The 27171-nt window shown below is 44.2% G+C and overlaps 1 protein-coding gene across 2 annotated transcripts in view; it reads right to left on the minus strand.

The window, feature by feature from the left end:
- Window positions 1-27171, minus strand: part of ABTB2 (ankyrin repeat and BTB domain containing 2) — a 114398-nt gene that overhangs the window by 33419 nt on the left and 53808 nt on the right. For both annotated transcript variants that reach the window (XM_059475055.1, XM_059475054.1), the window contains exons 2-3: window positions 5959-6105; window positions 3118-3328 (exon numbers count right to left, since the gene is read on the minus strand). In XM_059475055.1, coding sequence (XP_059331038.1) covers window positions 3118-3328; window positions 5959-6105 — 358 coding nt within the window. The remainder of the gene's footprint in view (window positions 1-3117; window positions 3329-5958; window positions 6106-27171) is intronic.

The following is a 27171-nucleotide window of genomic DNA, read 5'->3' on the forward strand; positions in this document are numbered from 1 at the left end:
ATTCTGGGGTTCTAAGTGGGCCATGGCTTGGTTGCAGAGCAGCTGCATTCACTTTGGAAATGCTTCATGTTTTGCCTGAGATATCTGAGTACTTTCTAATTCTGCCTCCTCTCCTCCTCCTGTTTCAACACCTTCACCTGAAGGTGCCAGAAGCAAACATCCCCAATCCACAAACTCTGCAGAGTTTCAGCCTTTTGGGTATCCCAAAGCATCCACATACTCCAGAAAGCTGTATAGGTGACCCCATCCACCCCGCTGCTGCAATCTTCTCCACCTTCCTCACCTCAGGTCTTTTGCCAAGGTGTTTAGCATGGATAAAAACCCACTTGTGTGGGTTGAAACTGGCTCTGTTCAACAGGGTGCCTCAAATCTGCAAGTGTGTCTGTTTTCATACCCTCTGCAGTTTGCTGCAGGGTAAGTGCAGAAGCTCAGCCAGGCTTTTAAAAGCCCTTCACTGCACATGACAGCCTCCATTAGGCATGGTTTCAGAACAAATCTTAGGCTGCCTTCAAGCTGAAGTGAAGATCTTCCAGACCCTACAGGGTTATGATTTTCACAGCATTCTGAATGGCAGTGTGACACACAGAAAGCCAAACTCCACAGCTGACTGTAAGGTCTGTGGATGAACCACTGCAGCTCCTTCCACTGAATCACTGTGTCTCATGGATCTTCCCCAAAACCAGGTCTTACCAAGCCTGCAGCTCTAACAGCCACCCCTCTCTGCTGAATTTCAGATCAATAGATGCACAGATTTAGGCAAGAGTGTGGGGACTGAAGCACAAGCAAAGGCAGAACAGGTCAGCAATACTGTCCCTGCTTGTGACCAGGATTTTTCCAGCAGAAAGCAAGCTGGAGCTGCAGAGCATGGAACACGTGTGTTCCACAAAGTGTATTCCAGAAAGTGAGCACAAACACACAAAAGAGCAGTGCCCAGTTTGCAGCTGATTTAGCACAGCGCAGGGAAGAATACAAGAACTGGGCTGCACAGCCTTGCCAAGTCACATTAGGTGAATCAGTGCCCTCGCCTCTCACGCCACGAGTCCGGCGCCTCGCACGCAGCCTCGGCTGCCTCTCTCCTCCTCGGCCAGGAGAGAGCAAAGCACCCTCTGCAAAGTGCTGCCAGCAGGATTCATCCCCTGCCTATGCTAGATATGTGCCCAGAGCTCAGGACAGCGAGACACAAACACATCCTGCAGCAAACAGAACATAGGGTTGGATGGGCAGTACTAATTTCATTTCCAGCTTTCATAAATTTTTCGAAGCCAGTCATTTAAGTGCTCAGGTTGTTTTCTTTTTTTTTCTTCATGTCAGTTTTTGCTCCATTTTAATATATCCTCTTTAATTTCCTTTACAGCTAAGTACTGGTCAGAAAAAATGGCAGAAATTTCCCTTACCCCAGCTGTTGCAGGATCTAGTGCGGATTTCAAAACAGAACAGAACTGCAGCCTCCAGAAAAACTCCGGTGAACCATGAGAAGAGCATTGTTTGGGAGCAATTGGAGAGATAACTGCTCTCCTGATTTAACTCGTTTATTATCCCCAGTGTACAAAACAAGTAGCTACAGTAACATTATTACACTGAGAGGACTGAAAAGAATACAAAACAGAAAGCCTAATCTACATTTCTGATACGAGCTGTTCAGCAGCCTCAGCTGTATCACTGTGGGAAACAGTGGCACAATTTTACACAATCTGGCCTCATGAAAACTTTTTTTTGCACAGTGTTCAAAATAAATGGCCTTGCACTATGTAAGAGTAACCTAGATTAAGGTTAGTGAGCACAAAAAACTGAGCCAATAGCAGGCTGAGCTGTGCAGCCATGCTTCTCTCTACTCCTATTTATTCAACTTAATTCCTCCTGATTCTTCATATCTGTACATCTCTTCCCTCTCTTTGAGGTGTTCTGCTCTTTTTGAAAAGATTTCAGGGGAGGATCAAACAGAAAGGCAACCTTTTTTTACTCCTGTAATTAATTATTTGTGTGTTACTACAATTTCATACAGATCTCAGAAGCTGGGCTGAGTACAGTAAAGCCCAAGGTGGGAAGAAGAAACTATGTTATTTACAAAACTGCAGAGATGTTCTCCTTTCCCTGCTCACCTGTCCAACTAGCATTTTGCTTTTTAGTTTTATGAGTATGGCCTCAGCACATCAATACACGAGGAAACTTCCCAACCACAGGCTGCTTTTGGGAAGGGCCAGGATAGAGCCTTCCCTCACCCTGATGTCCAGCAGCCCAAAAAGATATCCAAAAAGCAAGCTGGAATAAATAATGGATAACTAGAAAACAAAACTCCCCATTTAAGATTTCTGAAATTAACAGAAACTTGGATGTGCACTTAGAAGTGAGAAAACAAGTCTGGAGTGGCCTGGGTCTCCTTACAGAATGCAGCTGGGGAGCAGAAGCTACCTGACCTGTCCAGGAACTCAGCTCTGAGGGCTCCTCAGCTCTCCTGTGCCACCAGCCTGTCAGGCAGCCTGCCAAGGGGCTGGGCAGGAAGGAAACCAGGGAGGCTTCCAAGAGCAAAAACATCCCACTGGAAAATTTCTGACTGCTCTAATAATGGCCCTACTTTGAGAGTTCGTCACAGAGCTGGCAGAAGGCAGGGAGACCCACTGCCTTCCCTGGTTAGCTCCTGGCTTCCTGTAGAAATTTCTTTCTACTCCAGACACACAGCACCAACTGAAGTAACCCTCAGGTAAGATGTTCATAAAACCCCTGTTCATAAATCCCCTGAACCCTCCCCGCAGCAAACGGCGTGGCTTTTCCCCAGAACGATGACAATTGTTAATTGACACCATTCAGGAGGTAACATTTTCTTTGGGAAGGCCTTTCCTGCTTTAGGCAACCACATGTACTTTTGGCAAGGTCTCCAGGCAAGCCCTGTTGGCAGCACACAGCCTTGTGCCTCGCTCGGAAAGACCGCACGAAAAACCAGCTCACTTTCCAGCTCCGATTCCAAGGCTTCGCAAACTTGGCAGGGCTCACAAGCTAATGTGGTCTGGCTGCAGGAATAAGTGATGCCTCCTAGGTAGCATCCCACAAACCTGCCCTGGAAATCCAACAGAAGGAGCCCTTTCAGCCTGCTCCGTGCCCGCTCCCAGCTCACCGACCTACCGCTCATTGCTCAGCGTCATCCTCGGAGGGTCCAGGTTGGGATTCTCCATGGACTCCATCTGGGGACAGCGTAGGAAGTAGTAGAGGGTGTGGAGGGCATCAGGGGACCAGGAGATGGGCTGCTGCTGCCGGGTTTGCCTCACAGGGCTCATGCCAGGCCGGATGGTGTTCAGGCACTGCATGTGGTGCATGGCTCGCGAGACCAAATCGCCTGCGCGCACACACAGGGAGAAAACACAAAATCATTTCTTTATTAGGCACCCACAACACTTTTAATCATGCTTCTTGAAGAAATCAAAGCTCTCACAGCTCAGAGGAATGTTTGCTGTGTGCACAGAACCTCCTCCACGAAGGCAGAGGGTGTCCTGTCCTTCAGGCTGCCACTCGGCAACACTTTCTTTCAAATACTAAGTTATCAGTTAGAAAACATGAAGTGCAACACCTCTCAGTTAGCACACATTCTTTACAGTGAGTTGGCTGGTTTACTGCTGGTGCTCTGCTCTTTCCAGCCACAAATACCGAATTTTTTTGCCAACCTACAAAAACTACTGATGTCTTTGTAAAATGTTCTCTGCCCAACCTGGCAGCGACAGTCTCACAAGGCAAAGGCAGTAGCACCAATACTTCACTCTCCTTTTTTTAGGAAGTTGCTCCCATTTCTTCCAACTGGGTCATGCTGTTCTACCCTCCTGCCCAGGCACTTGAGACAAATTAGTGACATTATGTTCAAAACAGAAACCTCTTCTTTGAGGGGTCTGCTGCTCCCATTCTCACTCCAGCTGCAGGTTTCTCCAGAAGAGCCAAGACCTGACTCTCTTATTAAAAAGCCAATCTTTATCATGCTGGCTGTCTCAAGCTGTGCCAGAAATCTGTCCCTGAGCATTATAAGAATCTCAATCCAGGAGGTCTCTGGGCTTCTCATTCCTCTTGGTTTTTGAACTCAAGCCAAGCTGTCGGAGCATGGTGGACCTGAGGAGGCCTTGACTAAGGTGACCTGGATCACACAGTTGCACTCAGAATTTTAGGACTGCAGATTTTTAAAAACTTCCCAGAGCAATGACCCAAAGTTGGTATTTTTGCAATAAGCTTGCTTTAGGCACAACCCTGTTTAATCTCCTTGTGTTGTGGTGCATTACAAACTCCAAAAAGCTTTAAAAGCTTCATATTTGAGTAGTGTGACTACCAATCAGTGAGCTAAATTATTACTATACTTAGCTAGGATATGTTTTTTCCTTGGGAGAATCTCTGCTGCTTTATGCTTCACAGTCCCCTCAAACTCTCACAGGAAACATTGCTCTATTGTGTCCAAAAGTTACAATACTGGGAAAGGATGGAACCGAAATAGTCGCCCCATCAAAAAAGCTGGCTCCTGGGAAAGCAACCTGAGTTTAGTGGTGCCACATATGCATTAGCAACACGTCCCTCTGAAATTCTTGGGAAGTCATTATTTGTTCATTTATATCTAAAAGCAATACACTAAATTTGTTAGTCAGAAGCCCTGGGGTTCTACCGTTACACAGGAGAAAGCCCCACAAAGCTACTGTATGTCTAAACATGACATTTTTAGTGGTTCAGACCAACGGGGTATTAAAAATCTCAGCTTGTAGTCTAAAGCCCTGCCACTCCTTTGTTGAACAGCACATTCAGCTTTAAGGACCCACTTCAGAATAATAAAAAAATCCTTCTAACAACTCTGCCTTTCCACTTCAGTAGCTCCAGGATCCGCACGTTTTACGAGAGCATCACGGATCCTCCAGCGCTGGTGCTAACACAGAAGTCTGCACAGTTTATAGCAGAAATGCATCTGGAATTCAAATTTTCAGCTCAGAATAACGTTCCTTCTCCTTTGCACACTCACTCTATTTTTCTGGCAATGGCCAGCAACGTTTTTGGTTTGTTTTTTTTTTTTTTTTTGAAAAAAAAAAAAAAAAAAGAAAAAAAAAAGGCAACTGTATCAGGAGAGCCATTCACTGGATGTACTGACCAAGTTGGCCAGGCAGGGATGGGGGAAGAGGGAGAGAGGAAGCTGTATTCAATTCCAGCCCCTTGCTACAAATGTTCTCTTGTGTTCCAGGATAAATAGAGGTGTGTTGAAGGAATTTGAAAACCTCAAACTACGGCAGGTTGCAAAATAAATGGTGAAACACACAAACTCCTTACTGGCCCTGGCATTCATTAGCATTCAGATGGTGCAGGCTAAGAAAGTGATGCCAGCAGAAACGTTGCAAGGGGGAAAGTAGACCAGGAAAACACAAATCATTTTTGTTTACTTTAAAGGGGCTTTGTGAGTACTCTAGGAATGGAACATTTCATTTGGTCAGCTGTAAAAAAAAAGGGTGTTGAACAAGTTTTTGTGAGCAGAGTGCTCTCAGATTTTCTTTTTCCTTCGCTTTTTGTTTTTTAAGTAACCAAAAAGCTTTTCCTTGAATATCCCAGACATTTCCACGGCAGAAACACTAACCAAAAAAACGCTCTTTGCTGTCTTTGGGAGGTTTGCTGTGCTTCACAAATGCACATGACAGCCTCCAGAGGCATCTGGGAAAGAGCATCCAACTTCAGCTGGCAGTAACTTCTCTACCAAAAAAAAAACACCACCAAAAAACCAAAAGAAGCACCTCTCACACCTCTCCAGGTGATTTAGACATTAAGCAGACTAATGAAACCAGCTGATTTTCATAAACAGCACCACCAGATGATTACATCTCACCCAACACTAAATGCTGCTCACGCTGCCAACAGTGGCAGCGCTCCTGCTGCCCCTCAGCAGCGGAGGAGGGATGGGCTCTCGTGCCCTGCTGCAAGAACCCCATGGTGGATTAGAGGATTCCATCCCAGACTTACTCAGTTCCGAGATGCTCCCGACGCAGGTGGCCAGCAGGGACTGCTCCAGGGTCCGCAGCTCCAGCTGCGCGTAGGCGTCGGCCCGGCCATCGCTGCACACCGAGCCGTCGTGGTAGGGGCTGAAGTAGGCAGGGAGGGACAGCACACCTGCGACAGAGCACACAGCACACCTCTTACAAATCAGCCCACACTTTGTGTGCAAAGGCAAATCCCTCCAGGAGGGATACAGAACTTGCACCTTTCTCTGGGAATTTTTGAACGGTTCAAAGGAAATCAAACAGTGCTGTGAACACTGCTGGAATGGCTGAAACAGGCTCCAGGGAGTAAGGCTGGATGTTCCTACAGCCTTTAAGAGCTGGAAACAAATTGGAGTCGAGATAAAACTACATGAAAAGCTTTGGTTAAGTCTCTACTCTTGTTTATACAACAACAGGGCTGCACACACGCGGCTTGCTGCTGAACAGCTGTATGCAGATCCCCAGATAGAAGGGCCTGATCTGGAGAGATGTGGAATATAGCCTGGAGTCCACCTCATCCCTGCAACCCTGCAAACAAAACCAGGGGCTGTGCCAGCCCTTTGAACCTGCCAAGCAGTTTCAGGTGCTCAGACTGTGGTTTCTGCATGTGCACGCCTCTGGATGCGCCCAGCAGTTCTGAGGCTGCCTGAATTTTCATCTCTGTAAATGACCCCATGTGAGAGAGAGAGATTAGGAAGGTAATTACACTGCACACATATGTTTACCACGCACATCTCCTCTCCATCAAATGCACAGGACCTGATTGCTCTGTGTGGCACAGAGAAAAGGGGGAATGTGACCTCTGGAGTGGATGTGAGGCAGGGAGGAGGGTGTGTGACAGGCTGGGCTGGGAGAGTGACCTGCCCTGTCCTGTGGCACCCTGGGGTAGATCTGGTGCCACTGCATCCACAGGGCAGGTGGACACCAAAAAGCCACCTGCAGTCACTCAGCCATTGTTCTTGTGCCCTCCCTACTGCCCCGTTTTTAATTACAGATCCATCCCACAATTCCAGCAGCACCTCCTGGCCCATATTTTCCCTGATTCTAGACAAGGGCACTCAGAGCAGCCACGACTGCCTGTGCTCTTAGCCTGCTGTATCCTGTATTTCTGCTTTTTAACTTTGATCCCCAGCAATAGAGTGCAGCTCAGACCCACGTTTCCTTCCACCCTCACCTCCTGACCCTGGCTCAGGCTGGGATGTGGAGATCCTTTACTCCTGTGGCAATGACCTCCTGTCACATAGGTGCTGGATATTGTTGCCCAACAAAACCCTGCAACTTATTGTGCAAGACCTTTTGTTTCTTTGTCTTGATGTTTTCTTTTGAGATTTTATGCTGGATTGATCTCTCCTACCCTTTTCACATCCTCTTTGCATCCTGCTTTGTGGCAAAGCCAAGGGCTGTATCAAAAACTTCCTGGACATGATGAGAATAAGGGAATGATTTATCCTGTTGTGCTTCTTCACTGTACATCACTGTTGGTTAATGGAGAACGCTCTGCCAATGCCCTCTTAACCTGAATAATTAGGAAGTTGAGGCTTTAAGAGCTACCAGAAGCCATGCATGCAAACTAGGAGAGCTTTGCTTTAAATACACTATACAGAGCCTAAGCCACTTCCTTTTCCATGCCAAAGCTATGAAAGGATGTTTGAGAGACATATGGATTGAATTTATGGCAGAGGGAGAATGAAAACAGCCTGATTTGTCAAAACTTTCAAATAGAGGCATATAATTCTACAGAGGCGAAAACAGAAACTGGCAGCTCCACTGCTGAGCCCGGCAGAGGGAAAGGAGTGGGGCACATTTTCTCTGCCAGCCCCTTTCAGTTGGTTCTGTTTTCTAACAAGGAATTAAAAATAAAGATTTGCAGAATGCTTTGGCTCGCAAAAGGCAACACTATTTTCTCAGTTTTCCAGTTCACAGTTTGTCAGGTGATGCTTGGAAACGGGGAGGATTTATTTACCTTTGGAAAAATGACTAATCCAAGATAGCTATGGACAAGATTTTTGCTGTCACCTGCCTTGGCAGAGCTGAGGAACATCCTTTAGGCACCAGAGAGGAATAAGGAACTCACCAAGACTTTGGCCATGTGCCAAAGCCCAGTGATGCCACTAGGGATTTTCCCTGGGAGAGGGGGATGAATGACACACAGATTCCCAAGGCTCCCCACATCTGGCAGGTCTCCACAGGTACAAGCAGGCCTGGGAATGAGGACACGCCTCCCAACACTGATTTTGGGACACTGGGAAGCAAAACAGAAATGTACCACACAACTGTTCTATCTTGCAGCACCCTAATCTTGGTTTCCTCTCTGATCCACTCCTAGTAACTCTGTAGAGCTGGAAAAGCATCATTGTTGCTCCTCAGATAAGAGATTCAGGCACAAGGACATCTGCAGTCAAGCTTTGCCCAGTGATGTTTTAAGTAGGAACAGGACTTAATCTTTAATACCAATTAAAAACCCCCTTTTTTGATAACAGGCCTTGTGCTGATTATTTGTATCCCAAACTATGGTTCTTGCTCTCCTACTCCCCAAATCATGGCATTTTCAGTCTACAGGTGTTAAAATGGTATAAACCATGGGTAGTTTCTGTCTGGCATTCACAATCCTGCATTTTCATATTCCATGGCAACACTGGTTTTAATAACGACAAGCAAGATAAGCAAAACTGCAACTGAAATAAATCAATCCAGGTCAGAATACTCTCAGTTTGATATTCACCTTTATTTCCTGATTTTCCAAACTGTGTTTTTCCCACAAAACAATGTGACAACACATAATTACTGTGCAGGAATGAACCACTTGGGCAGTATTTTTAATTAAGATTTTAAGTACAGGATCCAGGCCATGGTGGAGCTAAGGAGAGACTAAATTCAAGTGTGGCTTAGCTCAAACCTCAGGAGCAGCAAGAGCTCACAAGTCACCTCTGGAACGGCCTGATTCTCAATTAAAGCATGGCTGGCTAACAATTTTTTCCTGATCTTTCCATAGCTTTTGAAACAGCAGCTGGAAATAAAGCAATATTTATTCTGCCTCAGTTAAATATGAAACCTGTTCACGAGCACTTGCTGCCAATGCTCTTAAAAGGCAGTCACGACTGGGTGAATTCCAGTTAAGCAGTTCCTTAAACTCAAATTATTCTGCTTGCCTAAAGAGTTTGAAATTGTTGTCTGTAATCTGATGCTTTTTAATAGCAACTGAAAATGTTTCCAGTCTGAGCAAGATCCAGGGAAAAGTCTGTTCACACTCCTGGACATCCTTCTGCTTTAAGAGGTGCAGCAGCTCTGCAGAGAGCTTTGGCTGTAAAGTGACAGCTCCCCCGAGCAGGGCTGGGCAAAGCTCTTGTGTGGTTTCCAGCATGTGCTGGAACACCTCTGCTTTGGAGACAGGCCGGGAGAGTTGGGAATGTTCAACCAGGAGAGGGGAAGGGTCCAGAGAGAACCCTAGGGGCTCCAAGAGAGCTGGAGAGGAACTTTGGACAAGGGCATGGAGTGACAGCACAAAGGAGAATGGCCCTAAACTGAAGGAGGGTGGGTTTAAACGGGATGTTGGGAAGGAACTTTTTACTACATGGGTGGGAAGGCCCTGGCACAGTTTCCTAGAGAAGCTGTGGCTGCCCCATCCCTGGGACTGTTCAAGGCCAGGTTTGACAGGATTTGGAGCAACCTTGGTGTATGGCAAGCTGTTCCTGCCCATGGCAGGGGGTTTGGAACTAAATTATCTCTAAACGTGCCTTCCAAGCCAAACCACTGCCTGATTGTATGACTCCCCAGGCTGGGCAGTCAGTTCAGTTCCTCAAGCAGGATAATTCCTGTAAGAAACCCCAGGTCTACCTCTGAATGTCCTCATAATTCAGAGGCTGGCATCAAATTCTGTTATTTTGCTCTCAAGATACAGGCAAATGCAGACCTTTCCCTGAATTTTGCTCTGAGATTGGAATGTTTGACGTTTCAACTACCCATGGCCCCTTCACAGCTCAAACCATTTGCACGCCATGGTTGTGCTAAAGGACTTGCCATCATTTTTACCTTGTTGTAATGGTTTTCTCTGGGCTTTCTCCAGTCTGGACCCTTGATGTTGGCAGACAGCTTCCTAGAGATTAACTCATCAGCAATTTGATGGCTTTCAAACACTTCTATGATGTCGAGAGGTTAAGATGGGGCCACTCACAAGTGGCAAAGGGCCAAGGAGTCTTGGCTGGAAAGCACTTGAATTCTGCTGTCTGGGATTCCTCATGGAAATTGCCCAGGGTACTTGATTTCCTTATTTCAGAAATGCACTGGCTCTGCTCATGACAGATTAGGCAAAGAATCAGGAATATAATTAGGACAGGGATATACACCATAAACTACTGACATGGAAAACCTGCTTTTTTTAAAAATAAACCTAGCAAAATGCATGGGGTAATACAATGTGCTATTTATACCTAAACACTTCCATAAAACAAATCACAACAGTAGGAAAAAAAGCACCTATTTGGCCAAACCAACTAGACAGCCCTTGGAAAATTCAAAATCATCTCTATACATTATAAATTGCTGCTAAAATCCCCATGTGTGAAACAAGGAGTCCTGTGAGTATGCTTGAAAAATGCATTAGGAAACCAAGCAGGAATCCCTACAGCAGCGTGCTTTTGTAATGTTCGGCTTGGGATAAATTCTGCAAGAAACATTCTGGGGGGTGGGAATGATGGCTGATCCCTGTGAAGTGAAATTCTGGAAGGCCCAAGTTTTGAAGGCAGACGGTGACGATCTGACTGTGCTGGAGTTGCAAAATCCCACTAATTCCAAGGGAGCCGGAGGAAAGCTCAGCCAAGCGCAAGTGCAGTTCCCACGTTGGAACGTGGCCATGACATCGGGACGGCTGTCACCTTGCACAAAGTCCTGCCATTCCTCATGGCCAGGAGCATTCAAGGCTCTCCTTGTTCTCCCTTCCCCGTTCTCCCACACCACACAATGCCCTGCAGTTCCCTCTTGCCATTCAGTTCCCAGTGTGGAGCACCAGCAGGAATTAATGCCAGTTCCTGGAGCTCCGTTTTCTCCTTGCTGACCTACCGCGGCTATGAAAGCTCAACCCCTCTTTATTTTATGAAATGAGATGGGATCATTTTGACAGAATATAAACAAATCCCTCCACAAAACAGCAACCAAAGTGTTCCTGATGGAGCTCCCTCAAACTTTAAACACATCAGGCTCTATAATCAACTGCAGCCATGTTATGGATGGCGAGAGAGGCTTGTGATCAGGGAACAATGCACCTAATTGCTCATATATAGGAAAAAAGTGTGGCTTCTGCTAGAAAGCAGGCAGGCATCTCTCCCAGTTTGTCAGCAGTAAGAAAAATCAAACACAGTTTCCTATATCTGCATCCACATTAAACAGTAATTCTGTAATTGGAAACAGGAGTAGAAGCAGAGGAGGGAGGAGCTGCAAGTGGAGAAGATTTTAAAATTTTCTGCAAGTGCTACCCTGGATCTCTCCATCAAAGAGCTGATGTCCTAAGGGGACACTTCTGGACACCTCAGAGTCACACAGCCCTCAGTCTTGGTCCTACTGCTCAAAGAGACAATATTCTCTCCAAATTAACAAAATACAGTTTTCCTGGACTTCAGGAATGTTATCAGAGAATGAGCCGCCTTCACGCTCACAGTCTTCCTGTAGCTCAGTGTTAACAGGTATTGCTCAAGTTAGGTATCAAAATAACCCAGGAGAGACTTATAAAGCACTCTCAAAATTCAGCACTCTTTCCTCCTGGGGTGCAGGTCACTGCAGAACTGGAAGTCTAAAACGCAGGGAAATCCACAGAGCACACAGCCAGGGAAAGGGCAGGAGCCGGTGGACCATCGCTAAAAATGCCTCCCTAGTCCTACAAAACTTCCTGTGCCTGTCTTCATCCCACACATTTTGCTTCCCTTTTGCTATGAAAATGGTGGAATTGGACAAAGGTAGGAAGGATCTGTATTCCATTTGAATCCAGCTGTGATATATGGGCTTGCAAATGACTATAAAAGTAGGAGAAAGGCCTTGGTTTAATACCGAGTCAGAATTTACTGAGTCACTAATCCCACTTCCATATCCCTGTGGTCTTCTGGACAACCACTAACCTGGCCTGGCCCCAAGCATTTAATTGAACATAAGCACAAGGGAACATATCCTGGGCTTGCATTGTCATAACTGCCAAAAAACACAGCACAACGACTGTCCTCGTTCCCATTTCCGAGACGGAGTAACGCAGGCAAAAGGAAGAGAAGCAACCACCAAACTCCTGCACCAGAACCAGCACTTGGCAAAGCCCAAACCTCCCAGTTCAAATTCTCAGTATGAAACTGGGCAGCACAGAGCCATTGCTCCCTGTTCAAAATTCCCAGTTCAAATTCCCAGGATGAAACTGGGCAGCACAGAGCCACTGCTCCCACAACCTGGATCCAGAGATTGGAAATAAGTGGAATAACTATGTGGCTTTAAGTCTAGGTTTGTAGAATTATGCTTCCTGTTTTATATGTCCTAATAAAAGGCCTTTGGGGATATAATCTGTAAATATAAACTGTAAATGCTTCCTACTATTATTACTTCCTACAACTACTTCTCAAGAGGAGCGTGTGTGCTCAGATGTCAACAAATACATCCCTAAAACTCGGCTGATCCTTTTGGAATTTTGTACATGTGATTTTCCAGGCATTGGCTCTTCTATGCAGGGCCCAAGGGCAGGCAAAGACCTGTGCTACACTGTAATATCAGTGTTAAAAAATCCACCAATTATGAATAAATCCATGCTTCCAGGACTCTTATTTTCAGGATCCAATATGGCACACTAAAGAGAAAACCCCATACTGGGTTAGAAATATCAATGAAAAAACAGTTTTATGAGGAGTGGTATAAATAGATTATGAAAACTGTGAAAGAAATAGAAAACCAGAGTCCTGTGCCAAAAAATTACTGTGGTCCAAGAGGCTGAAGACTTAGAATTCCCTACTTGTGTAAACCCCGACCAGTTTGAATAATCTCAGAGTCTCAGTCTGCTTATCTGGAAAATGAGGATATTGCTTAATTCCTGGTAAGGGTGGTATGACAGCAGCAGTGTTCTTGCTTCATTTCTCATCCTCAACTTACTCCTTCATGCTGCTCAACATTTAGCAGTGTCCCCATTTCCCATATGTGCCAGTAGCACATTTTTTGCCCCTTACCAACATCCCTTTTTTCATTTACAAAGCCCTTTTAACCTTCAATAAGGCTCCCCAAGATGCAGCTACTTCTGAGATGAAAGTACAGATTTTATGACAATATTTAATTGCACCTCAGCAGAACTTATGACATCAGAAGAGAAGCTTTACCCAACCCTGAGAGGGTTAAGGAAAGTAAAATTATTTTTTAGGTGCTTTTACAGTAAAATCAGCTTCATGTGGTGTAAGCAGTGGGACTGCAGCAACTGCAGGCACCAGCTCGAGCCCTCATACCCTCCACAATACCCTTTTCTAATCCATTCCTTATTGTTCACTGTCCTTCCTGTAATCTGGCCTTTGAATCATGCCCAGTTCCCCAGATGTGCTCTGAGTAAGCTCTTTGTACATCCCATAATGACCTCTCTTTGCTTGCCTTCAATTCTTCTATTTATACATCCCATGATCTGTATGCTTGCCAAACAAAGAGGATAGTAAATTTATATCCTCAGCCACTCCCAGTTCCTTTTCTTAGGGAATGTCAAGACCGGGAATCTGACCAGGGAAGTACTCCAGAATAATCCAGTGCAATCCCTTCTAAAGTATTCCAGAGCAATTTTTGGGAAGAAATTACCACTGCATAGCTGCTTCTTTAGACAGGTGAGTCCTTGCCTGATAAAATCTACCCTCCTTAGCCTCTCCTGGCTGTTGCAAGCCATTAAAATCAGATTTCAGAAACCATGGTCACTTAATAATAAACATCAAGACTACAATTACATCAGTTAATGACCTAAAATATCAGAGTGTCATAAGGGCTGATTACTCTCAGTTTATTTTTAAAAAGCCACGAGGAAATAGGAGCTCAGAAGTAACATACTGCTCCTAAAGGAATTTTTTAGACAACTCAGAGCCTGTCTCCTTTAGCTGTCAGCAACAGCAGCTTGGGCTTTGTCAGGGAGAAATATGCATCTGTCACTCAATATGAAATTGAAATTTTATCTAAGAGAAACACAGTGCAGTGCTGAGCCCGTGAAGTCTGACCTCAGGAGGGCAAGGCTTGGAGGCTCCCCAGGATGAGCACATTCCTACCCTGCCTGCAGACAAAAATGATTCAGCTTTGGAGTCACCGGCCAGACAGCACAAAACTTGGGGCGGGTGCATGGTGAGCAGTTCAGGAGAAAAGAGCCAGCACCATTGTAGATTTGATACCTCCAGTTTAACCTTCAGTATTATTTCAGCACAGCAGATTGCTCACAGCAGCATTTACATGCATGAGTAATTCATGAATCACTAACTTTGTAATTTTTCACCCCAGCTCTGCCCACAGCCCCATATTAGTGCAAGCTTTTGGGACAAGACAAACACAAAAAGCTTCACCATCCTGATAACAATGTTTGTGTTTGACAAGCACCATAAGGCAGGGTTTGCTCTCCAAGAGTATTTTGATAGCACTAAAGACCAGCAGCAATTCTTGCCCAGGACAGAAGCTATGCCTCTCTCAATTTTCATTTCCTCAAACAAACACTTGGAAGTATTTGGCAGTTTTCCCCCCAATACAGCTGATTAGTCTCTTACTAATGACAGTATTTTGCAACTTTCTGCTTCCTCACATCAAAGCATCCTGGAGATCTTGTCAACAATGACCAATTGTTTAGACACTCAGAAGTGAAGCTGAGGAATTCCACTTACTCACCAACTGATCAGCATTACCCTCAATCTGAAAGATCTGCAACACTTGAGCCCATTTCTCGCACTGTGTGTGGCACTCAAAGACCATCTCATACCATCCACATTCATGCCTGGCTTCCTTCCATGACGTCTTGCTCTGGTTTCAGCACCTATTTTACCCCCTGCTTCTGCATCTGAATTCCTCTTTCTTGTCCCCCATCACCTCTTCATTGTCATCACACTCGCACTCAGGGTCCAACCTTTCCAAGGCTCCACACCAGTCCCAAACGAGAGCAGATCCAACATCTATTTTTGAAAGTGCCCTTCAGGGGTGGCAACACTGTAAGAATTTGGCAATATTTGTAAAGCTGGCAGGCAAAAGAAAAAAAAAAAACAACCAAACCCAACTGTACTACAAGGCTCTGGCCTGTCTCACTATTGCACAAGTGCCAAGTGCATTTCAAAGTCTAAGTCTCTTGGTTGTAGCCATTTATAGTTTGTATAAAAAGCATAACTTGTACACTTCCATTAGAGCCCTAAATATAACTGCCCTGAGCAAGTACTCGCTGCTCAAACAGGACCTCTTTGAATTTTGTTTCCAAAAGAATGTTGCTGCCACTATATTATTTACAGACATTTACATTAAGATCTGAATACTTGGTCAGGAAACCACTCTGATTAATGGATCCCCAACATTGTTTTATAACCAAAGAAAACCAGCATTTTTATTTTAAAACAGTAAATTTTTTGCATAAGCATAAAAAGCAGCAGTTCTCAGGATGGCCACGGTTCTTTGAAGAATTTGGAAACGCAACCACATGTTCTGGGTTTTTAACACAGCATCTGTGTAGGGGATGAAAATTAGAATCCCAATCTTGTATTTTATTATAAAAATACACTTTGATATCTCTATCACAGCCGTGCAGCAGATCCATAATGGATTCAAACATTCAGCCCAATTGATTTTGACAGCCTGCTGCTGTCTCAGGGTTTTCCTGCATGGGACTTCCAGTTACCCCATTTCATAGCATGCAATTATTTTCCTGACACTTGGAACATTGTTATTTGTGGAGGTGAAATGAAGGAAAAAAAAAACCCAAACATTTTTCATCATTTCAGGTAAAATGATGGAAAAACAGGGAAAATTGCCTCACAGCAGAAGAAAGTGAAATTAAAACAAAAGAACTTTTTAGAGCAAGATTCTTTAACTGACAAAAGCTGCACAGTTGGAAAAAACTTCTTTATTTTAACGAACAATCACAGTGTTATCTTTGTTCATAAAACTACTGTAGTCATTAAGGTACAAAATAAAACCTCTATTTTCTATTTTGTGGGTTCTCTGTTGTTTTAAATTATGATTTTCTCTCTGAGGGCAATGTGGATCATCTCCACTGCTGCGAGGCAGAGATGCACAGCATGGAAGGACTTGAAAAGCAAAGGTCCATCCCACACAAATAACCCCATCTCACAGAAGTAATCACTTTTTGGATCCAGCTGTTTGTCTGCAACCACTATATCCCAGCAATATTAATAGCTTTGATTATTGTCAAGGGAAAAAACATCTTAGAAGGCTTTTCAGATTTGTCATGGAATAAAGCAAAAGGCAGAACCATAGCAGAGACAGATTTGGGGAGGCTCAACTGTCTAAGAGTGCTTTTTTTGGTTCTTTTCACCAAATCATTGAAGTGATAGCTCAAATAAGAGACTGTTCTGTTAAAAAAGGACAAACTGGTAAAGGCTAAAACTGGGCTGCCCTGCAGCTCTACTTATGGGTGGAAACAGACTGGAATAGGAGATAGGGAACATCACTTGGAACTAACACAGAAACTTATTTGGAGTTCAAACTGTACTTCAGAACAATCTTTTCCTCCAGAAGTAATACAATTATAACAACAAGGAAGGGAAAGGAGCACATAGAAGACTCAGAGAGGCTGGAAATAGATATATGGAAAAGGAACAGGAAAAAAACCCCAAACCCTTAACATTCCCTGATGGAAGAAATCAGTGAAAGAATGGAAAACAGTCCTATAAATAAGAGCAAATTCTGCACCTTTACCTTGGAAATATTTTATTTTTCCTCAAAATTATTGAGGAACGTGTGACACTGTCTTTTAACCTCCAGGATCATTTGTCTCCCTTTCCCTCATCCCATTCCCTGAGAAGTGGCACAACAAACAAAGGGTGATTGAGCAGAGCTGGACATGCCTTGGCCCTGTGCTGATGGAACTTGATACCCACTGTAGCTGTGTGGGCAAAGTCATTCAGCTTCCAATACCCCTTCCCAGGCAAATTTCAAGATCACCATAATAAGATAAAAAAAAATAAATGTCTCAATTTTTTAACACCCTGCTTTGAAACCTGAAGTTACCTTGGGTGTGATTTGGGTGCTTTTTTGCTGTTTTATAGTTCTTCAGGGCAGAATAATCAGACAAACAGAAAAATGTAGCAGTCTCCTTACTACCTATTTTCAAGATGATCTTCACCTTCCTGCCCTGTTCTTCCTAATAAATCACTGATTTACTGTTAGGGCCCTGCAGGCTCAACCATTGCTTCTTCATCTCAGTGGGAGCCAAATGATGATTGAGATGCCAATATATTAGGCTGGTCTGATTCAAAGCAGGGTAAGGAACAAAGCATTTGTGCAGAGCGAAGATAAATGAATATAAATCAAGTGCTAAGCCATTTTCTGTGATGGATTAGCACCTTTCTTTGACCCAATAATGTCAAGGGGTCTCCATGCTGACAGGAACTAATGTGGAAATCTGCGCTGTGCAAAGCCAGGAGGAATCCTGATGTGCAGCTGCACTGCTCCTCTGTTTGCATTTTGCTCTCGCTCAGGTGTGAGCAATCCATCTCCTCCATCTCCCCTTGGGAAATGTCACCACAGTGCCCACCAAAACTATCTCTAGAGTATAAAAGATTTCTTTTATTCTGACTTTCTGCCTGTAATCCCATTCTTATCAGTAAACCAGCAGGTCATACATGGTACCTCGGCAAGGACTGGATGGAAAAGCTTTCTCAGTATCTCACAGAATGGGCTGGAAGGGATCATCTCAAGGGATCCTCTCATTCCAACCCCCTGCTGTGTTCATCTTCCACTGTCCCAGGTTGCTCCAAGCCCTGTCCAACCTGGCCTGGAAAAATTCCAGGGACGAGGCAGCCACAGCTTCTCTAGAACCTGTGCCAGGGCCTCAGCATCCTCACAGGGAAAAATTTCTTCCCAATATCCCATCTAACCCTGTCTTCTGTCAGTGTGAATCCATTCCCCCCGTCCTGTCACTTTAAGCCCTTGTCTAAAGTCTCTCTCCCTTCTTGTAGCTCCCTCCAGGTACTGGAAGCTGCAAATAGGTTACCCCAAGCCTTCTCCCTGGTATCTGATATTGCCAAAGTACAAAACTATACAAAGCCAGCAGCAAAACCCACACATTTGGATCAAATCTGGCAACTGCAATTTTGCCAAAAACATATGTCAGGGAAAAAACATTATTGTACGCAGAGAAAAACTTCAGTGGGAGTCGAGGCCAAACCTCTCAGTTCTGGCCATGTGCAGTAGCTGGAGCTGTACTGTATTATATTAAAGAGTGGTTCAAGTGCACTGCATCACTGGCTGGTGGCAAAGCTGCAGGGTTTGAGAGCAGGAAACGCATCCAAGCCCTGCAGCTATTGCAGCTCCCACCATTGGCATTTCCCAGATGCAAAAGTCGTGTATGACTTGCCCAAACCAAGACAAGAGTGAAGCTTGTCCTGTGTCTGTGACATGAGCCTGGACACTTGGCTCTGTGAAAACGAGGGTTCTGTGCCTGGGCTGCTCTCCCAGCTCACTCTGGATCTGAGACAGCCTGGGAAACTCAAATTCCACAGGTGAGTGGCACTTGTTTAACCTGCTGCAGACTGAGTCACCTCTCACCCTCTCTGATGAAAGACCATCGATATTATGTGCTCCAGGCTGGATTCCACCCTCTTGTCTCCACATTACACTGATAAGAGGCAATATCTCAGACACCCAGGGCATTAAAAATGAGCTGAAGATGCTCTCATTACCACCTACATTGTTTTAAATTTCCAGTGAACTACATCCTAAGTGAGAGCAGCCCTGCTCTTTGTCCCAAGCTTTGTGTTCCTGGCTTTTGTCAATATTCTCCCTCAGCAGGATCAGCTTTGGCTATATCAATTCCCTGCCTCAGTGTAAGCACTGTATAAACACATAAATGCAAGTGCAGACATAAAAGGGCAGTGGGGAAATGTTTGGGGGCAAAAAAGGATGGGTGAGACTGCAGCACCCCCGATTTAGTTCAGCTAAAACTGGCACCAAATCACATCACCCTGCCAGTACCACCACATCTTGTAGAAATAACAGAAACTGCTGAAATGCTGAAAAATTCATAAATTAAATAAAACCTCTTAAATTTAATCTCTTCTACTTTCAGAGAAAATACTAAAAGACTTACTTTTAGAAGTCAATAGAAAACTTCTCCACAGTTTTGGCATTCTGAAGCAAACGGAATTTGCCAAGTGCAAGAAGTTGTTTATAAGAAAAGAAACAGAGAATTGGAAGTAGTTCCAGAAAATTTATTATGACCCACCTGACTGAAGCCAAGAATATTACATCAGCCCAGATAGCCTGAGAACTGGAACAATATTGCTCTCAAATTAGCAAGTTGCTGGTACCACCGGCAGGGAGAAATGGTTTTGCAGGAGGTCTGGGTTCTCTCCTCAGCTCTGATGGGCAAGGCTGCTTCTAAACTCACTCCCTGTGACCAGAAACAAAGGATTTCTTCTCTTTATTCCTGAGGTTGGTTGGATGGGGAAATGGTTTTTTGTTTTTACAACATCTTAAGATTCTTAGGGCAGTGAGCATCTCTTAGTAAGGCCTCCAGAACTCTCTGTACTCCACATGAGCTTTCTTGGTTCATGCTGAAACAGGAATGACTACAAGGTAAATCCAGCCCAAAAGCCACAGAGCCCCTGGTGCTGATGGGGAGTTGGAATTAAGTATATTGCCAGCAAGCCAAGGAATTCTGTGGTGCCACGTTCAAACAAGGAAAGCACAGCACAGGCAAAGAGGTCAGCTGACACTTAAGTAATTCAAAGATCATAATTAGAGAACACCTCTGCAATATTTAGACAATTTCCCTCCAAAATAAAACACAGCACGGAGCAGCTACAACATGACAGCTCATCCAACAACTTTCTCTTCCTCTCCCACTGCAATCAAAGCCTGAGTGTTCCCCACTGCAGCTGCAGGGTGATTTCTCTCATTTAGCAGCTCTGATAAATTACCTATTTTATAAGAGTCTAAGAAGCCAAGACTCATAAACTCTCTGATGAAGCTGGCATGACATCATTAATTCTGAAGCAGCACTATAGATGCCTTTTATCTTGAAGCATCTAAAAGAACTTTCTTATACATTAAACAAGGTGGTTCATCAGCAGTGCTTCCTGGAAAGAGCCTTTCTCTCCCCTCACACTGGAGCATTCTGAGGGAAAAAGGTCTGAAATGAGGTTCTGAACATTCAGTTCTTACAATGGTGAATCCTCTTTAACAGCTCCAGTAATCTCCTATTAATCTCTCACCACATTCTGGGGCAAAAATATAATCATCTCTAATCCTTTGGGGCTGGGGGAAGTTCCAGGATACAACCCTGAACCAAAAGCACATAGTGCCTGAGCTAAAGCTTTCAGTACATGATCCCAGGATGAAGAGGCTCCCTCCAAGTTATCAGCATATCCTGACCCAAAACCTCCATGAATACCATGGGTATGCCCAGATGGAAAAATGCTACTTAAACATTGACTCAAGTAAGAACTACATTGCATCCAACCACAGAGAGCTCAGTTCCTACAAGCTTGGTCACATCATCCATAAGACCCATGTTAGGTCTAAATCATACCATAGTTCATATTTTATGTGATTTTTTTTATCTATAAAATACATAAACCACATAAGCAAATAGCTAATGAAAAGCAGAATGCAGGAAATTTTACAGGGCAAACAGAGGTCATCTGTTTCAAAGATGTTATGTTGTCATTTGTGTTTCTGCTGCCAAATGTCTTCTCCATGAATAAAAGAGCATTTGTTGCATCAGGTTTCATTCCCAATTTCACTTTCTGAATTTTGTCATGAAAAAGGAAATGCACTTTAGATACATCAGCATTTCTCTTCTCCTCACCACTGAGGAGGAAAATCACAGGGGGTTGGTGGCTATTTGTTTGTTAGGGTTTTTGTTTGTTTTTATCCACACCTGCCTGAAATCTGAGGTGTGGATTTCAAACTAACACAAAAAGCTGTGAAGGAATATTTGAGCCTACTACACAAACACAGTATTTTGTCAAAATTAGGTTCAGATTTAGGCCTCACTAAAGACATCATCATCACCACTCTCGTTTCAAACATGGTTAAAAAGCTGAGGTTTGGGTCTAACTGGAGCCTTTAGGAACTATTTCCATCTCTGCACTTCTTAGGTAGGAAGGAAAAGGTCTCTGAATTTATTTTCATGTAACAGTCTGAAAAAACAAACTGACAATTCCTCTTTTCTTCTAGGATGCAATGAATAGACCCAAACCCCTCTTTGCAGAAACACTGTTTTATGGATTTGAATCGCCTTGGCCCTTCCTCCTTTTAAAGCAGTTTGAAGTTTTAAACAATACCTGGTACAAAGCAAAGATCCATATCACTGTCTTTGTTTTCCAGCAGGAGAAACAGAGGCACAGCCCTCAAAGCCCTTGGAAACTCAGTGCCCAGGAGGTCAGGGAAAAGGGTGGGAGAACAGAAGGGGTTATCAATAACTCTTTTCCTGTTTGCACATCTTTGGTGACCACATGGCACCTGGTGCCATGTCCAGGTGAAATCCATCTCTACAAGCAGATTTATGAAATATCCTCCATGGAACCTGCCTGACAGCCTAAAAGTTCAAGGCATTTCCATATGGATATGGTTTATTCAGTGTCTTCAGCTGGGAGGTACAAGAGAAAAATAAATCATTGCAGTGCTAGCCTACATCAGTATTGTTTTAGTTACCCTCTGGCTTGTTTTCTTTATGTGCCCTTTCTCTCGAGGGACAGTGCCAACAAGACATGCACCTCTACCTAAAAGCAATGGAAGAGTCTGGAAGGAATGGGCACATTCACTCTGCCACTCTCCTATTTTCTCCCTTTGTTAAACAAGCACCCCTGTTTTGTTTCACTGCTCCTGTGCACCAGGCTAACGGCTTCCAAGCTTTTTCCACAACAATATCCAAAGCCCTGTTCCAGCACAGTGTTCTGGATGGTTTTTCCAGTGCACACACATATTCCCCCAGCTGACTTCTTTCATTTCCAAGTTATTGTACCATTAGAATGACAAGATGAGATTTATTGCACAGCAGAAGTATCTTAAATAACCCAGAGAGGCGCTGACATTCCCAGCTCTGGATGGGGCCTGTGCAAACCCCTCTCCTGCTGGAAGGACAAGCTGAGATCAGATTGATGTGGAGGTTTTCAGCAGGGAATGATTAAAAATTTAAAAAAAAACTGGGGGAGGGAAGGTATTTTGAAGAAAAACTTCTCTATTCTCAGAAGAGAAGGACAGCTATTTTTGAGGCAATATTAAAAACCCTAAGCCTGTGCTGAAACAGAGATTGGAGTGGGAAAAGCCTTCGGAGGCTGGAAAGGCAACAGTAGGTTTAGTACACAGCTCCTGGGACCCAGCAGCAGAAATACGGAACTTATTCCAGTCTGCCACTAAATCATGTGGCTAAGGCATTTCCCTCAGCTTTCTCATCTGTTTAACAGTTCCCAACCCTGCTTCCACAGACCCTGCCTCTGCATTGCGTTTTCCCGATGCTGGAAAACGCTCCGAGATGCGAGGAAGGAAGCGGCAAGGCAAGACAAAAGCTCTCAGTCTGCACAGGGGAAAAGCTCTAAACTGAACACTAAATTCCTGATCCACTGAGAGCAAAGCTGAGCATTAGTCTGCTGCTTTATATAAAACATAATGCTGTATATATATATATATATCAGCCTCCAAGCAAGGCAATTTCAGAATTCTGGGTTTCCTCCAAAGAACTCTTGGGGGAAAAAAAACCCTCAACCAACACAGAGCAAGACAACTCTCACTGAACACAGCCATGACAAAGTCAGCAGCTGCTTCAAGACAAGTATTAACCTGAAAAACAAGCACTTTCTTGTCTATGGCAAGGCAGGTGTTGCTGCAATTACAGATTTCTGGTATTTGCAATTAAATCCTTAATTCTCAACCAGTGCAGGGACAAGGCAGAGCTGGGGAAGAACCCAGAAGTTCTGTTCAGATCCACCAAAGGGACTGCTCGTTGCCTCTGTGTTTGTGGCAACATCTATGTCCTGATAAAAATATAAATTTTTTAACATTTCCAAACCAAATTACGCAGCAAAGAAGCTGTTTTACAACAAATTATGAGGCTAAATCTCTCTCTGCTCTCTCCCCAGCCTTTAAAAGCCTGAAGGAAGATGAAAGGCAAGCCAGGGCATGCCAGTCGGAGCAGGCAAATGACTTAAAGATCACCAGTGACACACACAGAAAACTCCCTTTACTGGCTCTGTCTGACCAGAGAGGGGGGAAAAAATCAATTAAAGAAGAAGATCAATCCCTTGTGGTGAGACTAAAAGACACCCAGCTTCATCAGCCATCTTCACTTTGAGCTTCACACAAAGCTTCACTTTGTTTGAAACTTGGAGCCTTGGAGCAAGAGATGAGCACGAGGCTTGCTCTGTCACAAGGTAGAGCACAGAAGGATGTTGTTGTTGGGGGATTATATCCCCCAGTTAGGACATTTTACTCCATGCCTTCTTTTCCATGCCTGGGAACTGAGGAATAGCAGAGGAATTTCTATTCAATATTTAGTTTCAATTCTTGATGGGCAAGGCTCATTTCTGCAGCACAGCTTCTCTCTGAGCAAAGTTCTGTTTCAGTTTGACACAGAGGCTGCAGAGAGGACAGTTTGCAATAATTCTGCAATGAGTAATGAACCCACAGGGCTTCCAAATGCAGCATGTGATCCATGGAACTTCCCAGAGGAGGAAAAGGCCTTTCCCTGCAGCCCAGCCTGGCTGGACTCTATCAGCAGCTACTCCCAACCCACGTGCTCCAGCATCTCCCTCTTGCATGGAACCAATCCATGCTGAAATTGCACTTATCACCCTCAGCTTTTACTCCTGACTTCAACTGTCATCTTTAAAACAAAGTTATTTCTTTCCTTGCAGTTTTCCACATTCCCTGACTGGTTCTGAGCAATTTCATCTCCATATGACATTAATAACATTGCCCTTGTGAGGACCTGCTGCTCCATCCCTTGGGGCTGAACTGCAGACAAGTTTGTGACAGGCAGAGCCAAAAAAAAAAAAAAAAAGGCTTATTTCATCACATAAGAGACTGATTTTTACTTTAATTCCAAACCAATCCCTTCCAAAAATAAAAGGCAAGTAAATGGTCAGTTCAGCTTCTCTGCTGCCTTTCCCAAGGTCATGACCAAGGACTGGCAGGCTCACAGCCAGGCTGTGAAAGGGATGAATTTTCCCTTCCTGATCTCTTAAAAAGTGTAACATCTTGGCTCACCCTCATGCCTCTTTAATCTCTTTGCTGTATTCATACATTTTCCTCACCAACTAGAAGGCTATTGCTGTTCCACAGTCTTTTTTTTTTCCCCAATAAACATTCCTTGTTAATTTTATTATTTAACATCATCTGAAGCTGCACTCTGGAAGAAGAGTGATTTTGGAGTGCCCATAAATCACATCACAAAAGAGACAGAAATAACTTTATTTATTATTATTGTTCCTGTTATGCTTTACAGCCTATTACTGGAATCAGCTTATCCTGCCACGTATAAAATCTAGATGAATTAACAAACAAACAAAAAACCCCAAAAGCCAAAAAGAAAACAAGAGAAGACCCAGGTACCACCTGTAGCTCATACTACTGGAAGCAAGGGCTGAGGAAGTGGCAAGGAGGCAGATCTTGCTGGAATTTCTACACTGTGACCTTCACTGGAGTATTTTCTGCTTTGTGCTGGCCAAAGAAATACAAATCGTCTTCTCCCACAGTACTTCACCAACTAAAGTGTGCAAGTCTGCATGGTTCAGAAACCAGAAGTGAAAAAGGTTTTCTGGCAATCTCTCTATATTCTGAAAAATGAACTGTATTAAGACAGTGGTTCCCTTCCAGTTTAAGGCAACAAAAGTCAAACTGGGAGTCTGCAATACCAAATTAAAGGCTAAAATAAAGAATTATGGATAACAAAGAACTGGGGGGAAAAAATCCTCACACCAAGAAAGCACTTGGTAGCTTTGGCTCATTAGATCACAAACTGAAGACTCATGGAAAGGGATGGAAAAGGCTTATTCACACTCAATTCTCTTGCAGTTTTTGTGGTTTACAAGTGACATTTCTCTGCTTCTCTGTATTTGTGCTCAGGACAGAGCCCTGACAACAATGAAGTATTTTAAATGACTATGCAGATTTTCACTGGAAACAATAAAATTCCAATGGGAATCCACACTAGGCCACCAGAATATCTGTGCTTTATCTCTGTCCTGGAGCTTTCAGCAGATGCCTGGACCTGGATCCCCTCACAGGCATCCAGTGGGATACAGCACAGTATAACCAGCAATCAGCCTCGGAAGTTCCTGTCCCCTTGGGTAAGGACCACTCTCCATGTCCCGAGCATCTGCAGAAGAGCAGTCAGTGCAATGCCACCCTCGGGGCCATGGCTGCACTGGAAACTCACCCTGGTGGATCCCAGGGGGATCTGAGGAGAAGGAGCAGGGTCCCATCCCCACAGGGACACACACCAGCTCTGTCCCCAAGGTAAGAGCCCGTGGCAGGAAACCTTCATGTTTAATTCCTGTGAGAAACCACCCTTCCCTGCTGCATGGGAATGACTGAGGATTAAACTATTACACTTGGAGATGAGAGCAGCCAGGCACTAGTGTCACATCAGCACCAGCCTGGTGGCTTTTGAAGCTGGCACTGTGTAGAGAAGGCTCAGGAAGATGCAGAACCTGGAACCTGCAGGAGGCTTGTATTAACAACCAGATTTGGGTTAGTAGCTGAGGAAAAGCGGGAACAGCACAGGGATAGGGTGTAATTGGATCCTGGCTTGGGGAGGAAAGACAAGGCTGTGCTCTGTGTGTAAACACACATGGAGGAAAAGCAAAAGGAAAGCCAAAAAAACCTTGTCAGAGTTGACCACACTTGATTTCCACAGCTGAGGTTTCCAGCCACCATTTTTTATTACAAAAGAAACAAAATAAATACAAGCAGAGCAGAGGATTGCTGTGAGCACGGTGGGTGTGGGAGCGGGACACGTATGACATAAGTTGGTGGCACAGCAGAGCTGTGAATCATATGGTAATCAGAGAAGTTCCTGCCCAAACAATGCACACAGTGTTGGGCTACAGGTTGTGTAGGCAGCAGCCCTGAGCTCATGGACTGAGAGCTGGAAAAGCCCCCAAAAGAGTCTGAACAGCAAAAAAAAAAAATAAATTGAGAGAACCTGGGCTCTGGAATGGTCACACTTTATCTGTCTCCCCGAACACAAGAACCCCAAACCTACTGAGAAAACTCTGGCTCCTACTGTACCCCACCATCCCTCGCTGTTGAAGACTTGCCTCAGATCTTTGTAATAATGAGTTAAATAAAAAAGATTTACTCAGATGCTTTTGAGCACCACCAAGCTGTTATTTACTACATTAAACTGCTGAACACCCTGACTACAATTACCTACCCATTACTAAAATAGTTTGCTGACTATTTTTCAGCAAGATAAAAAAGGCAGCAAGAACTCCCGAGTCAAGCAGGAGGTGCTGAGCCAACCTGGAATCTGTCTCTGACTGGGATCTGGAATACCAGTACTCAGGAGAAAGACAAAGGCCTGAAAGTCACCTAAAAATAACAATTCAGAGAAGAGAAATGTAATAACACAACAAAATGCAAATAATACTCAAGCTTACCCAGCAAATGCCAGAGCAGGAGACCAAAAAAAATCACAGCTGAAGCAAATCTAGTGAAAACCACAGGCATAATAAAAACCAGACAGTAAAACACAACGGAGATGGATCGCTAGCTCTGAGTTTTCTCTGGTAATGTTTCCAGTAAGGCCCAGAAAATAAATCTGATGGTGGAAACGATAAGAACTTCTGAGTTACAGAGCCCTTCTGAGTTACAAGGCTGTACAGATGCATGAAACTGAGAAGGAAACAGCAGAGCCTACGATTTCTACAAAGCTGTGTAGTTGCAGTTTCTCTAGAATAACATCTGTGTGCACTGAGGGACGGTAGGAAGGAAATATGCTCCTTAAAAACACGCTCCACTTCTTCTTCCAAGCAAAACCAGGTACACACTCGAGCTCTGTTAGCCC

Source organism: Ammospiza nelsoni, chromosome 6, assembly GCF_027579445.1.
Source record: "Ammospiza nelsoni isolate bAmmNel1 chromosome 6, bAmmNel1.pri, whole genome shotgun sequence".
Classification (NCBI taxonomy): Eukaryota; Metazoa; Chordata; class Aves; order Passeriformes; family Passerellidae; genus Ammospiza; species Ammospiza nelsoni.